This window comes from Bos javanicus, chromosome 5 (assembly GCF_032452875.1).
Source record: "Bos javanicus breed banteng chromosome 5, ARS-OSU_banteng_1.0, whole genome shotgun sequence".
NCBI lineage: Eukaryota > Metazoa > Chordata > Mammalia > Artiodactyla > Bovidae > Bos > Bos javanicus.
In genome coordinates, this window is record NC_083872.1 from 29,782,253 (window position 1) to 29,798,783 (window position 16,531).

At 39.2% G+C, this 16,531-nt stretch overlaps 1 protein-coding gene across 3 annotated transcripts in view; it reads right to left on the reverse strand.

Annotated features, from left to right (window-relative positions):
• Positions 1-16,531, reverse strand: part of DIP2B (disco interacting protein 2 homolog B) — a 229,003-nt gene that overhangs the window by 44,899 nt on the left and 167,573 nt on the right. For all 3 annotated transcript variants that reach the window (XM_061416130.1, XM_061416129.1, XM_061416132.1), the window contains 10 exons: positions 14,847-15,044; positions 13,348-13,439; positions 11,331-11,441; positions 9,646-9,769; positions 8,926-9,035; positions 6,297-6,399; positions 5,079-5,143; positions 2,431-2,524; positions 1,835-1,954; positions 263-377 (listed from right to left, as the gene is read on the reverse strand). In XM_061416130.1, coding sequence (XP_061272114.1) covers positions 263-377; positions 1,835-1,954; positions 2,431-2,524; positions 5,079-5,143; positions 6,297-6,399; positions 8,926-9,035; positions 9,646-9,769; positions 11,331-11,441; positions 13,348-13,439; positions 14,847-15,044 — 1,132 coding nt within the window. The remainder of the gene's footprint in view (positions 1-262; positions 378-1,834; positions 1,955-2,430; positions 2,525-5,078; positions 5,144-6,296; positions 6,400-8,925; positions 9,036-9,645; positions 9,770-11,330; positions 11,442-13,347; positions 13,440-14,846; positions 15,045-16,531) is intronic.

Below are 16,531 nucleotides of genomic sequence, written 5' to 3' on the forward strand. Positions count from 1 at the left end.
AGGATTCTGAAGAGAGAAAAAGAACTAAATTCACAAATAGAAGATGAGAACAGCTGAAATAAAATTTCAGTTTCCTAGTTACACTTAGGGCAATAGTAGGAATAATAAATGAGATGCTTCAAACTGCTTTACAAAGTCATCTTCATTTTCAGGCTTATGAAGCAGAAAATTAGACCTCACCCCTTTGTCACCACCCAGTCAACTCTGCACATTTGATCAGAGCTGTAACATCCATCAAGAGCACCAACATTCTGAACGATACCTGCGGATTGCGACAGTCATGGCTTCGGCAGAAGTAGCACATGGACAGATGGCCTCAGGTTTCAGACCATGGCTTTGGAACAGACTCAGGAAGGCATCACAGGATGACACGGACCCTGAGGAGTTGAAACAGATGAACTTGAAAGCTTGAAAGTCTGATTTTCATTACTGCAGGAAACTGGTAAAGAACAGAAAGCTGACACATCTGTACATCATTTGTGTGAGTGTATGCTCAGTCGTGCCCAACTCTTTGTGACCACATGGACTGTAGCCCACCAGGACCCTGTCCATGAGATTTTTTCCAGGCAAGAAAACTGGAGTGGGTTGCCATTCACTTCTCCGGGGGATCTTCCTGACCCAGGGATCGAAAATGCATTTCCTGTGTCTTCTGCATTGGCAGGCGGATTCTTTACCACTGAGCCACCTGGCAAGCCATTAATTCTGTGCAAGTATTTTACTGCGTCTCTGAGGTGGTTGACAGGTTTCAAGGACAAACAAATGCTTGTCCAGCCCATGAAAGGTCACTGACACTATTTAAAGTTACAGCGTGGAATATGGCTGCTCCTACTGAACTGCCCAATCAATAGCAGAGGTGTACTGCAGGCAACAGGCAGCTGGTTTGGAAGTAAGCAACTCTTCCTGAAGCCACTGCTGCATTGTGGCCACTGCATTACTAATATTCTGGCTCAGCGTCATCCTTTTCGTGTACTCACTAACTTGTTTCTTTTTAAGGTCAGTCCCAGGCTTGTGTTTTATACCAGAATGATCACTGTGACTGCTGACAAAAGTTCACTGATGGCAAAGAACACAGTAGTGTCTGATGCTCCACCTGAGTCTACCCTATGGAGGCTCAGGATGTTTGTGCTTGTTGGGAAAAGGAGGCAACACAGTAAGGTCTCTAAAAGCTTTTGTGAACTCTTCTGATTTGCTGACAGGGAATTTATATAAAGTCCAGACACTTGGTTATAGTAAGTTATTTCCTCATTGCTCTTTTTAGTTACATGACAGAGAAAGGATCTAAGTGAGTGAGAACAGAGTGCTTTTAAAAGCTTATAGATCCATCAAATGATGAATGACTACATGAAATGTAATATATCTACACAAAGGAATATTTTATGGCAGTATAAAGGAATAAAGTCAGACATAGGCTACAACATGGAGGGACCTTGAAAATATGCTAAGTGAAAGGAGTTGGTCAGAAAAAACCACATATAGCATGACTACATTTATGTGAAATGTCCAGAAGAGGTAAATATATAGAGACAAGGAGTAGATTAGCAGTTGCCCGGGGCTAAGGGACAGAGGATGGGAAATGGGAAATGACGCCTAATGGGTATGAGATTTCTTTTGGGGATGATGATGTTCTAAATTCAGGTCAGTGGTGATAGTGTTATAACTCTATGAACATGCTAAAACCACTGAACTGTATTCTAAATGGGTGAGTTTTATGATATGTGAATTCTCTCTCAATACAGATGTTTAAAAACAAAAAAATTGCTTATGGAAAGGGGACGAAAACCTCAACCTACCAAAGGAAAGGCTATTCCCAGATTGACACTCCAGAAATACTCACAAGGATTAGCTCCATCCGTCACAATCAACATCCGGAGGGAACTCAAGCTCACATCTCTTTGGTCCCGATGAGCCATCATAGCCCAGTGCAAGTCTCGGCATTTCACTAGAGCCACCTTGGCTATAAATGCAAAAGGGGTAAAGTTAACACACTTGTGCTAAATCTGGTAGATATTAATATGCTACAGTAAAAACATTTTCATTTGTTTTAGGAATCATGAATTGCACTTAAGAGAAAATAAGAAAGGTCTCAAAGAAATGATGCCAGGTGCTCTGAGGCGGCAGTGACTGACGGACACATGACTACCTTGCTCACAGAGACCTACAGATGGGCCTCGTACCCAAGCCAAGGAAGGATCGAACACCAGAGCATCCAATAAATCTAATTCAGGCTCAGATTCACACACAGTCATCTCCGTTCTTCAGAAAGGACACCAACTGAGATGAACGAGACAGCATATCTAATCTTATAGTAACCAAATTCTAAAATCTGTTAAGGTTCCAAGGCATAGAAGTATGTCTCTACGAGACCAATTTGAAAAGCCCTGAAATCTCCAACAGTCACATAATTAAAGCTTAGATGCTATGTGTAACTACCTTTGTGAGCATGTACTCTTTGGACCCAAGAGAGAGGGCAGGTCTTCATAACAGAGTAGGGTACACTAATTGTATGCATCTTATTCATTACATTCTGAAAAGCAAAGAAAGATAAAAGTAATCAATATCTAATACACACTTAGCATTTTAAAACTGAATTGATACTCTGTTAACAATTTTAACCATATTATACTCAAACACTAATGCTCTTTGAAAAAAGTCTAAAATATTAACTGTAAAGTTGAAGCCTCCTTTGCTACCTATTCTCAAACCTGATTCCCTCCTTTCCTCCTCAGAGATAATCACTGTTAAGAATCTGCCATGGATCCTTCCATTCATGTTTATAGGTATCTATATGTATATTCTTCCCCACAGAAATAGAAAAGTGTTTTTAACATGAAAGGCAACATACTATACATGTATCTGCCACTTGCCTTTTTTTTCACTTAAATTGTGTTAGAGCTAAATCTATGCATATTTGTGTAAGTGTTAGTCGCTCAGTCGTGTCTGACACTGTGACCCCATGGACTGTAGCCTGCCAGGCTCCTCCGTCCATGGGATTCTCTAGGCAAGAATACTGGAGTGGGTTGTCATTTCCTTCTCCAGGGGATCTTCCCAACCCAGGGATCAAATCTGCGTCTCCTGCATTGCAAGCAGATTCTTTACCGTCTGAGCCATGAGGGAAGCCCGAAACATAATGAAATCTATCTCTATCAGTGTAAGAGATCTATATATGTTTTTAACCCACTGCATAGTATTTCATAGTATGACTATACCAAGTTTACTTAGGTATTTCCCTATTGTTGACAAACTTTTTACAATCACAAACAACGTTTCAAGGAACATATTTATACTCATTTCCCTAGCACGTGCACAAGTGTTTCTCTAGGGTAGGTACCGAAAAGTTGTACCACTGAGTCACAGGATGTGTGCTTTTTAAACCGAACAGACAACTGCCAACTGCCCTCCAACCCTGTAAGCGCCTTCCTTCAACATGCTTATGCAAGCATAAGCACATACTACATACCACAAAGGGCTGGGTCTTCCAAAGCAGGAAAGCAAAGTTTACCTGTCACTTACAGGAGATCCTGCCTAGACCTGTTAGGTGTTTGGGTAGATAGAACTGAACAATCTGAGAGGGTCATGCAATTTGGTGTCTCTCCTGCCGAACACATCCAGGACTCCCGTCCCCAAAGAGATCCAGCCTTGGTACTTAGACTGGCCATTCTGTGCACCACCTAAGCAGTCCAAAGATACCAAAATACCATTGCAAACCTCTTTTTCCTCCCTCCCCCAAGTTTCCAGTTATGGTGACAAACTTGGATTTCAGGGGAAGAATGGTGTTTATAACCAGTTCTTCACACATGTCCCTATCTTGCTCTGTGTATCACAGAGAGAAGATCCTAACTCCTCACAAGGGTTTCTTAATTCTGATTTAAAAAAAGGGGGGTAGAGGAATGGGAAGGACTTCAGAGAAGAGCTAGAAAGCATGTATGGCTCAAGAAATAAGGCTTTTACTAATCTGAGGGATCCTGGGAGAAAAGGGAAACACTCTTCTTCCCTGGGCTTCATTTCCTACTCTTTCTTAGTCTCCTGCAATGTGTGAGGAAGTTGGACAAGATACTCTCAAAGGTCCTGAGGGTCCTGTGTCTCTTCTCTCCTCCCTCCTAATCAAAATGCTCCATAAGAAACTTTTCCCACTTGAAATGCCTCCCTCCATTTTCACCCTCCCAAAAATCTCTATATGACTATGCTGCTGCTGCTAAGTCACTTCAGTCATGTCCGACTCTGTGTGACCCCATAGACGGCAGCCCACCAGGCTCCCCGTCCCCGGGATTCTCCAGGCAAGAACACTGGAGTGGGTTGCCATTTCCTTCTCCAATGCATGAAAGTGAGAAGTGAAAGTGAAGTTACTCAGCCATGTGCAACTCTTAGCGACCCCATGGACTGCAGCCTACCAGGCTCCTCCGTCCATGGGATTTTCCAGGCAAGAGTACTGGAGTGGGGTGCCATTGCCTTCTCTGCTATATCACTATATCCTACTCATTTCTCAGTCCAATTCAACTGTTACCTCTTTCATAAAAATTGAGGCCGTAGCTGGGAGGAAGTCACCTTTTTCTAACTCCCTTCGCATGGTACCTGTTCCTCTCCTGTGGAAAGGAGCCTGATCTACCTTGTTTACAATATTCCTTCATTGCAATATGGACTCATTCAAGCATTCTGTCCAACAGAAAGTTAGGTATTATTAACCATAGCTTCAAAGTCCTAGATATATTTAGGTAATCTTTTCTTCAGAAAAGAGAAGAGGTAACTCAAACAGAGTTCTTTGAAAAACATATAGTCACAGATAGAATATTTTAAGCTTTGAGCTATCATATTAGATATTTAAAAAATTTTGGATCCTAAGTTCCTCTACATACTATTACATGAAGGGTATGACCAACCACACAATGAAGAAAAAACAGAATTACATTCTCCTTTAAAAAAAAATTACCATTCGTATCACAAAATTAAATTCCCCTGGAAAATACTACTGATCTTTCGGCAGCTTAGATTTCATACAGACATGGTGAGATGCTGTGGTTTCACAGTACACACAATGATCTGAATCATAAGTACAATCAAGCTCTTGATCCCGTGTAGCTTACCGCAAACATGCCATGCCACAGCCCAGCATCCTTCTTAAAGTCTAGAACATTTACCACTGTTTCTCCTGTAACAGGAAAAAAACGTAAGGAAATTATCTTTAGTTTAAGTAGCAAAATTCTGTCACTTGCCTCTATTAAACAACCGACTTTGTACTTTTAAAAAGCCACTAAAAGCTCTAAGGGTCTTCTGATCACATGAGGGTCCCCTCAAACTGGCTGGGGAAGTGATCATAGGGTGACATGGCCACAGATGACACAATGAATTTGGAATTCCTTGACTTAGGCACTGTCTTTGAGATAATAATTTTTTCCAAATTATATAAGGATCACATGTTTGTTTCAGAAGTTTCACAAGCATATGTAGAAAATTATACTTCCTAGAGAAAATAAAAAATGGTGGTATATGTATAAATCTATATATCGTATCTATATGCATGCACATATGCTTCTAAGCTTATATACTTGTATAGAAATAGATATCTGACAACAAAATTGGCATAAACTGCTCTGTATCTGATTTGTTTCCACTTAATGATATACTGAAACAATCTTTAAGAACCTGAGTTTTGAAACCTCAGATTGTAACCCAGTATATGACTATATGATAATTCAATCAACTCCTTTTGATATTTTGATTGATTTTATTATATATATATATACTTTTTAACCAAACAAGAATGTGGCTGTATAATGCTGCCATAAGGAGCATGTATTAACTTGTTTCATTCTATGAAAAATAAATAAAACACTAAAAGAATTAATATTGTGAAGAACATTCTAAGGGAAATCATCATTATGCGTATCTATCAACACGTCTAAAGTCCAACAATCCAGAATACATTTTGTGTTTTAATCTGTGCTTTTTGGTAGCAGAATTTCTTTGATTCTAACTCCAAACTTACAGCTGGTGACAGCTCTATATGCATGGGGAGAGGAAGGTACCTGACATTCCACAGCTAATAAACACATGGATTTAATTAGCTCTCTATTTCTGTACTCTAGAAATCATTCTTTACATATTTGGTTTGCCCAGAATTTTCGTTCCTTTAAATTACAGCATATTTGTGAAAAAGAACAAAGCAAAAGCGAGCCAAGAATGTCTCTTAGAACATTTCCCTCTGAATGCGGTCATTAACTGGAGTCCAGTCACCGGGCAGAGGGCTCGCAGTCACAGAGATCTGAGCTCACAGTGCAGCCAGTCACGGGGTGAAGTCTGACCTTCAGAATAATTGCAGGCCTGGGACAGAGCTTGGCAGTGAGACAGCATTGCAAGGCGGGACACTGTAACTCCCATTACACTCCCTTCTTTGCTTGTTTTATACTAGGAGAAAAAAACCACAGAAAACAAAAACACAAGAAACAATAAAATGGGTTATTTCAAATGACAAAACTAGAATCCATAAATGAGACCTAGAAAAACCATGACAATGGGCTGAATTTAACACTTCATATAAATATCTGAGGCTAGGCAACTGGGCCCGAAACTTCAATCACACAAAGACAGAACTAGGGAATGACAAAGCTCAACAAAAGCAGGTGTGAAAAGTTCTTCAAAGTTTAATTAGTTAATTAGTTAATCAGCGTGAAGTGGCTGCTAAAGCAGAGGAAACAAATAAGTGACTTGGGCTGCATTAACAGAAGCACAGCATCAAATACACAGCAAGCAGAGCCAAAGGCATGTTAGTCTATCAGCGGCTCCTGGCGGGGAGGGGAGCCTGGGAAACGGCCTATTCACGCCTCCAGACCAATCAGCTATAATTTCGCTTTTACCTCGAAGCTGCTCGATCCTCCTCAAGTTGCTTTTTACCAAGATCAGTCACTTTTTATTTTATTGTTAAATCAAAAGCATATATTGCACACTTCACTGTATCAGACCTTTCTGTAATTTCTGACACCTTTCTTGACACTTTGTCCTTTCTTGGTTTTTGTGATATTCCTCTTTCCTGTTCAACATTCTCTCTCTCCCTTCCCTTCACTCTCTCTGCTCATCCTTTGAATGCTGGCATTCCCTGAAAGTCCTGTTCTTCCTCCTCTTTTTTCACTTAAAAAAAATTTATTTATTTATTTTTGGTTGCACTGGGTCTTCGTTGCTGTGCACCGGCTTTCTCTAGCTGCAGAGAGTGCGAGTTACTCTCTAGTCGCAGTGTGTGGGCTTCTCTTGCGAGTTACTCTCTAGTTGCAGTGCGGGCTTCTCTTGTTGCACAGCACAGGCTCTAGGTGCACAGGCTTCAGTGGCGGCAGCACACAGGCTCAGCAGTTGCGGCACGTGGGCTCAGCAGCTGCAGCTTTGGGCTTTAGAGCACAGGCTCAGTAGTTGCGGCATATGGGTTTAGATGTTCAACAGCATGTGGAATCTTCCCAGACCAGGGATTGAACCCAGGTTCCCTGCACTGGCAAGCAGACTCTCATCCACTGTATCACCAGGGAAGCCCTCTTTTCACTTCTATGCATCAGGGTACCACACTCCTGATGACTCTCAATTCTCTATCTCCAGCTCAGACCTCTTTCCAGAGATTCAGACTTGGAGGGTCAATTCTTCACCGTGACTGACCCATAGTCCCATGAAACCCAATGTAACCAACACCACCTCTCCACCCCTCACCCATGAAAACTTTTCTTGCCATCACTTTAAAAAAAAATTAATATATTTATTAGGCTGCACCAGTATTAGCTGCGGCACACAGGATCTTCGATCTTTGCTGTGACATGTGGAATCTCTAGTTGTGGCATGTAAACTCTTAGTTGCGGCATACACTGGGAGAGTGGAATCTTAGCCACCAGACCAGCAAGGAAGTCCCTCTTGCTGTACTTTCTATAAGGACACTTGAAACCCACTAGCAATGTCCTACGGATAATAAGAGGATTCCAATGAAAACTGTAAGTTCTTTCAGAACAGCAGAAGCTTGGAAATGTATAGGACAGTAGTTCTACATGCAGGTTGATTCTTTACCAACTGAGCTATCAAGGAAGCCAGGGCTCACGGTTGGGGGCATTTTTTCCCAAAATCTTTTTTTTTTTTTTAATAATTTATGGATGTTTATTCATTAATTTAGCAAACAGTTGTTGAACATTTACTAACACTGTCTCAAGCAAGATGCAGAGTACTTGAGGGCACAATTTTTAGAGTGCAACAGACGGGAATCTGAGTTCCAGCTCTGTCATTTTTGAGTCAAAGTTTTTAGACAAACGTTTGGCTGGTGACTCAAGTTAGTTTGAGTCTTAGTCTTCTTAGCTACTAAGCAGGTTTACTAACAGCCCCTCACCCCACCACCTCACAGGGTACTTGTGAGGACTGACTGAGATACTGCATTTAAAGCACTTGGCCTGGTGCCTGGTATGCAGTAGGACTTAATCTCTCAACTGGATTATGTCATCAATCAATCACGCAACCACAATAACCTTCAATACCAAACACTCCAGCCATCTGTTTCTTCTTGCTCTTCATCTGTTAAATTTGTTCTTTTCAAGCACAGCTATTTTTCCTCCTCATTTCTTCAGTCTCTCACTTCCCCCCTCACCCCTACCACTCCCATCCCCAAAGCAGCAGAGAAATACCTCCGCTAGTAAATCATTTATTAAACCTCTGAACTTCTTAAAGTCTTCTGTAACCTTCTTACACGACAAGGGTCAATTTCTTTGTTGTCATTCTCATGAATAGGTAGTTATGCTCAAAGTAATTGGGACAGAAGGGCCATTGGAAAGCATCTTATGGGGCAAAAGATGGCAATCTAACAAACCAAGGGGACCTGCTAACATTAAAACTGCAAAAAGTTAGTTTTAAATTTTATGGGACCTCAACCAAAGCCAAAGGAAAAGCCAGAATGTATGTCCCAGACTTGGGACTTACCTCAATGTATGCTGGCTCTGTGCTAGCAGGTGAGATGAGGGGCTGCCAGTCCTTAGGTGGCTTTGAAAGGTACTTGGAATCTGTTACAACCCATTTGAGCCGGGGCCAACCTAAACCAAACCCAAAATAAAAATTGAATTGCCTAAGCCATCAGAAAAGGAATTCACAATGAATTGGCCATTTTAAATATCAAGAGATCAAATCAAGATCATTTTATAACCAAGAAAATACCTCATTTAGTGTTTAGTGATAAATCATCAGGCATTTATACCTTCTTTCAAAAGCACAACCGTTCCATATGCTAACACCAGGCCTTGACATTACCTCAACAACTGGGAGGTCCATTTGGCAGTGGAAGTCCACTGAGGTTAGTGGTCTATCCTCTGTCTCTACATGTAGCATTTAGTTTTAGTGAACAGAGTGGTAGCTTTTCCAACCATCAGCATAAAGGTTAAGAGTGTGGGCTGTGGAATCAGACAGATTTGGGTTCAAATCGCTGCTCTGCCATATATTAGCTGTGACTTTGGGCAAGTTACTTAACCTCTCTGTGTCTCAGTTTCCTCACCTGTAAAATGGGGATAATAATGGTACCTACTTCATAAGACTGTGAGAATTAAATAAGAAAATATGTTAAATACTTAGCTACTATTAAATTAAAACACTAATTAAAGCACTCAGCATTAGTTTTTAACTGATAAATCAGGTGCAAATATTACCAACCTTTAAATTGTACGATTTCTCCATTCTGAGTTTTTGGCAATCCCTTTAGACAAACCTCACTGGTAAGAGCTAAGGCAATACCACAGCTTCCTAGCAAGAAGCCAATCTGCTGCCCCCCAGCATCCTGTGGAGAAAAGATAATGAACATGGTAGGGGAGTGAACGTGAGCATACCCAAGCCCAAAATCTGACACTTAGTAATGCTCTGGCACTTGTGCAATACATTCATGAAATCCCCCTGATATCTGGCAACTGTCAAAATCTAGTGACAATATGTTCTTCCAAATAACTGCTACAGCACAATGATTTCCTGAGTGCAAACCATGTTTCATTAATCTGACGCTGCTAACGATGAATTCCACCAGCCAAATGTGGCCATTTTACTCAAAGGTCAGCAATGCTCCTCTTCTAAATTAATCTCAGGAAATGAAATAAAAGTGAACATGGTTAAGTTGTCCTGACCTAGCCATAACCTCAAATCCAAAAAGAAAGCAATTCAGGTCAGAACAAAATAAATAATGTAAATGGACACCAAATGTCCAAATTTACAATGAAAGTAAATGGACAATTATACCCAAGTTCATATACTTCTTCTTATTCTATTTTAAAGGAGGTAGATTTAAGCCTTACAACAGCAGTAGAGAAATAAAACCAAAAGATACAGCCTAAAGCATTTCCATTAAAATGTCATCTTAAAAGTATCATTATGAAACCACATAAACACTGCCAACTTAATAATTTAAGAACAACCCTATGATTTCCTGACCAATCTAAAGATATTTTCTTCTATCAACCAGAGTTTCAGGGATGCTACTCATTTTGTTTTTTATTCCTTTCAGAAAAAAAATTCTTTTCTTGTAAATCTACAGTTTCCACTATATTTGTCTTTACCATCAACTCTCAATAATAAACTGCATGAGAAAATTAAAGTCAAACAGCTCATGGAGAAATCACTTGGTAAAACTTTGACATTTGCTACATATGCTTCATTTTAGTAGGGCTGATGTGTTGCCAAAGTAAATTCTATATCCCAGAGTAGTAACACAACATCACTGCATCACACTTGGACTTAATAGAAATCTTAGATGTTAAGGAAAATGCTCGTATAGAAAGATTCCACCTACTATAAATGTGGATTACTTACAGTCTCTGAAGCAAGAGTGGGACTCTCTATAAAAGCTAATTGTTGAAAAGTCAAGTATGTCCCCATAATTTTTAAGTGGTATATATATATAATACTATAAAAATTCTATCTTAGTTGGAAACAGGTTATTTTCATGGAACTTGAAAATATTCATAAATAAATTTTCTACAACTTCCCTGTTTCTAGAAAGTGAAGTTAAGTACTTAGGAAAATGGTCAGACTGTTTTAAGTGTTCTGTGGTGTGTCCTTAGACGCTCAGTCATGTCTGACTCTTTGGGACCTCATGGACTGTAGCCCACCAGGCTCCTCTGTCCATGGGATTCTCCAGGCAAGAATACTGGGGTAGGTTGCCATGCCCTCCTCCACAGAATCTTCCCAACCCAGGGGCTGAACCCAGGTCTCCTGCATTGCAGGCAGATTCCTGACTGTTTGAGCAGCCAGGGAATCCCCTTTAAGTGTTGTAACTGAGTCAACTGATCCAAGAACCTCGATGCCTGCCATGTTACATCAGGCTACATTCCTCTTAAATCAAGCAGCATTACCTTTCTGGTAAGAGGTACCTCTATGGGCACTGGAATCACTTCTGCCAGGAGACAACCGTAAAAAGCCACCATAAACATGACCGGATCATTGTTGGGGTAAACCAGGGCTACCTAAAAGGCATAATGACATTTAATAAGAGAGGAATAAAAGCAGACCAATGCTTTCAATGTCTCTAAGTAGTACATTTATATATGATATTTATCATGAAGACAGTAAGTCAAACTATTTAATAGCCTAAAGAAAATTAAGTTATTGAGAAGGATGCACAAATCTAAAAGGATCTGACATTCCTACAATTATACAAGGCACAATTTAGAGACTATAATGTAATTTATCATCATCACCATAAGAAATTTTTCACTTAATTCTATTGGTGATTTAGCAATAAACAACTCACCTGAAGTAGTAACTTAATTACTTACAAAACCTAAGGTAATTTACTTTAGTGCAGGGCTAAAGCAATAAAATAAATGTGATGAATCTCTCTAGAGAGATGAGCATATTAAAGAATAAGTCTTATTTCTCTCATAGATGAACCTACAAGAATGAAAGAACTCAATTACAACCTTAAGCAAACCTAAGGTTTTTTTTTTTTTTTTGGTCACTCAGTCGTGTCTGACTCTTGGAGACCATATGGACTGCAGCCTGCCAGGCTCCTCTGTCCACGGAATTCTCCAGGCAGTGATACTGGAGTGGGTAGCCATTCCCTTCTCCAGGAGATCTTCCCAACCCAGGAATCAAACCTGGGTCTCTCATATTGCAGGCAGATTCCTTACCATCTGAGCCACCAGGGAATTCCCAAATACTTTTTAACAAATTCACTGCATTAGATCCTTACCAATTTAACCAACACTGCAAGTGTTCTAGCAAGAAGGCATTTGGGAGTTTAAGCATCACTGGTAGAAACCTTCATGAATATAAAGTTAATTCACTTAAAAAAGGTAAACAGTGAAACCTCCATAATATGTTCAGACCTGTGATCTCACCTGTAATGCATCACAGGGACAACTAACTCTCCCTAATTTCCTCAAGAGATGCAAAAAGACAGAAGTCATGATCATTGCGGAGCTTGTTACTTGGTTTGGATACTCACAGATTAACATCTGAAACTTAATTATAACACTGGACACCTGTCTTCCCTTCTCTCACTTTCAAACTCTCTTAACTTACTCCCAAGATAAGTTTAATTGGGAACCTTCCAGAGTTCTAAAAAGATACTAACTCCAAAAGACATTTAAACAACCCATTTCCTTCCTGCACACAAGTGTCCATGTCATTAGGAAGACACAAAACTACCTTCTTAGGGTTCAGTGAAGATTATGAAATGCTCACATGTCACACTATTAGTAAAAGTCTACTTTAGCTGCCCTTTGCCATGATGCAGAATTTTTAAAAGGCTAGTTTAGGAGATTATGTAATCATGAGCCTACTAAGAAGGATTCTGTTGTGTATGCATTGGGTGTTTTATTCTACAACTCCAAATGAAAAGTAATGCTTGATGATTCAAATACTTTTATTTAGAAAGTGTAAAAAACCTCTAAATACTAAATAAAATTTAATGTCACCTTCATTAAAGAAAAAATAATGATGTAAATTTGCTCCTCCTTAGAAGTAACATAACTCTCATCCCCTGTCTACATAAAACCCCAGAAAACTTGTTTTTAAAGTTTTATGGGGCATTTTTCAAAGAAAAATATCAAAGAATAATCTTGATTGCTACTGTTGTTGTCCAAATATTGAAATATTTATTTACAGAAAGATTTAGGTTTCTCTTTATTTTCACTAGTACCTTAAAACAGTATACTGATTAGGAGCTACACAGAAAGAGACATGTGACTATTTTTCAAACTATAAATGCAAGAATTATAACCTGGGTTGGAACCAAATGATTTTCAATTTCTAAGAATAACAGTTACATAAATTGTGCTGTTGTACATCAAAAAAAGTCCAGAATGTGCATGCTAGAAAACAATAAAACATCACCTCCCTAAAAAAAAAAACAACAACAACAATTACCCTATCTCCAGGTTTTAATACAGGTTCATTTTTGGTCCCCAGTTTATTAAGCAGTGTATAGGCCAACTTTAAACTTCTGCTCCACAACTTTCCTGGAAAAAGAAAAGAAAATAATCACGTAGAAAAACACAGGTCTGCTTTAATAAGAAGGCACTCAGTTCACTAGCACAATGAATAAGATATCCGTCACCGGCAAACGATACATTAGACAAGCATCACCCTCTACACACAGAGAGGCCTTCCCCACAAAAACTGCTTTACGTTCACTCTAATTTAGGAAAGCCAGTCTTGTCTGCAAGCAAAAAGGAAACCACCAAAAGCTCACTCTAGACAATATTTCATATTTTTCTCTGATGTAATCTATCTGTAGAATAATTTGATGCAAGCTGATCATACTTAAAAGAAAGGAAACAATTTTTTATCACAAGACTGAAAATCAGAAGACCACTTCTTTCTAAGCCTTTTCTGAAGAACCACTTACATATATGGTATTGAATACTTGAAGTAACTGCAAAGCAGAAGTATGACTCAAATGACTGCGTATTCCATACCACTACATTTCAGTGAAATGGAAATTATGTGAAACATGCGGATATATTCACAGATGTTAAATAAACATGTAAAAATCTCACTGCTTTCTTGAAGGGTATATGGATGAGATTAACATACAGGTCCTGAGATGAATGCTAAAAACAACGTTAGGGAGGAAAGTCTATTCTTCCCCTTTTCTTGCTCCTTTTCCCAACCACCTTAGAAATTCTTACTTTAGATTATGAAGAAATTGAAAGAGAAATCATTTTACTTTGCACAGGTATGTTAGTTTTATACACAACTCATTCAGAGAGGCATCAAAGGGGAAAACTCATGTCAATCTGTACAATTCTTTAAATAAAACCATTTTTCTTCTCTAAAATAGTCTATATGGAGGTCTGTGGACAATGTTTACTACTTTAGAAGGGAAAGAGGAATCTGTCTGAATAAACTAGAACAAAATTGCACAGCCCAGGTTGAATCCATTCTTCTTGTTATTTAAGAGAAAACATAATAAAAATATTTTAAAAATCTATAAAACTAAATGGAAAAGTACTGATACTCTGATCATTATAGAAGCCTGTGCCTATTATGTGCAAGTGGCAGGATGAAGTAAATGACAAAGATGTGAAAAGTAATCAACTTCAATTTTTAGATAAAACTGATTTTTACCATACACCATTAATCCTGCCCAAATGTCTTCCTAAAATCCTCTCCTGGTATTTAAACATCAGTGAATCTACAAAGTCTCTTTCTTCTTTTAAGTAACAGCTGCTTACAATAGTCACTTTAGCAAAAGAAAATATTTGGCAATAGCTATACTTAGGAGCTTAGGATCCCACTGAAATAGTTTAAAAGATCTACTGAAATACAGTAACCGCTAGATAGCAAGATAAAAAAAATAAATTACCCATGATAATCTGAAGAGCTTATTAGGAGAAAAGGAAGCTGGACTCATGTAAACTCACCATAAGTAAGAGTGTAAACTGGCTTCCCCGTTACATCCAGTGCGGTCAGACAGGGGCATTTTGCCTGAGTAGTGCCCCAGCGCTGCAGGGCAGACTCCAGAGCAGGGGGCCAGTTACAGATGACTCCTAGTGGTTCTCCCTTCACAGGGGTCATCTGCCGTCCCTCAGGCTTGGGTTGGTTAGGGTCTGGCTGAGGTACTGTACCAAAAAAACACCCCAACAGGTTATATGAACATAAGATCTGAAGTACAAATACCAGCTAACATAACTGAGGTCTCTAATCTTAAAATATTTCCCTTTCCCTTTTTCTGGCTTAAACTCACTGAGAAAAGAAAGGACGTTGTTAGAAACAGTAATCCACAAACTGGGCCTTAATTCATTTCCCCACATAACTGTAAAACCTTATTTAATACATTTTATGCAATAAATTCTGACCCTGACAAAGCAAATCCCCGAACAAACAAAAAAGCACAAAGCATAAATTTGCATTTAGTACTTTTACAATTTTTAGTAAATTTATTTATTTTTTGGTTGTTGTTTTATTTTTAGTAAACTTGTTTTAAAATCTTTAGTTTGTGTCTAATGTTAGAGAGCCAGGATCTACCTCACCAGGTTATGTTTAATGAAAAACCATGGAACTGTGAGTCAGGAAACCCAAACTTATATTCACTTTTTACTAGTGTGACCCTGGGCAAAAGGAGTTACCTCAGCCTCCTTTTTCCTCATCTGTAAAATGCAAATATAGTTAACAGGTATACAATAGCGACCTACTGGAATCAGGAAGACAAGGGCCATGAATGACAATGTTCCTTCCACGTCTCCACACCTCTGCGCACATCTCCTATGGCCAACCCCTTGCCTCTTGGTGAATGTGCACTCATCCTTCTTAGGATGTACCTTCCCTGGGAAGCCGCCCGGCCATTCCTTCCTTAGTTCTTCCACGCTTCACGTGAGTGCACTCTTATTAAAGCACTGAGGACACTTAAGAGCTTCTATTACTCTAGAGGGTTTTCTCCCTCTTAGATGAGAGTTCCCTGGGAGAAGACATGGTTCTCATTCTTCTCATTGCCTTTAGTGCCTAATATATAATGGTTGGTTAATCGATGTTAACTAAATTGAATGGAACTTGGGGGAGAAAAAAGAAAAGCACTAGGCAATTCCCTGGTGGCCCAGTGTTTAGGACGCAGTGCTTGCACTGCCGGCGCCCCCAATTCTATCCCTGGTGGGAGAAATAAGATCCCATGTAGTGTGGCAAAAAAAAAAAAATTTTTTTAAGCAGTAGATTTATAATAGGGTAAATTCCAGAAACTAGAGGGTGAATAATATTTCATACTTTTTCACAGAGACAAAACTAAAGTCCTCTTAATCTTTTACAATAAACAAGTATTGCTTGAACTTAAAAAAAAATTCCTGTATTTTCATAGCAGGAAGGATAATTTACATATGGAACAAAAAGTCAAGTGTTCACTGAATGTCAACTCTGTATGTAAGATGTGATAAACATTGAGAAGATAAATGCTGCATGTATCATCCTTTGAACAAACATCTATTGCTTCTATTATTGTTAGGTACAAGCAGTACAGAGCCCTGCCCTCTAGGAGCATCCAGCGTGCAGTGGGGAAGCACACCTGCACACAGAGCAAAGCACACACGGCCAGTGCATGACAAAGATATGAAGAGAAAGG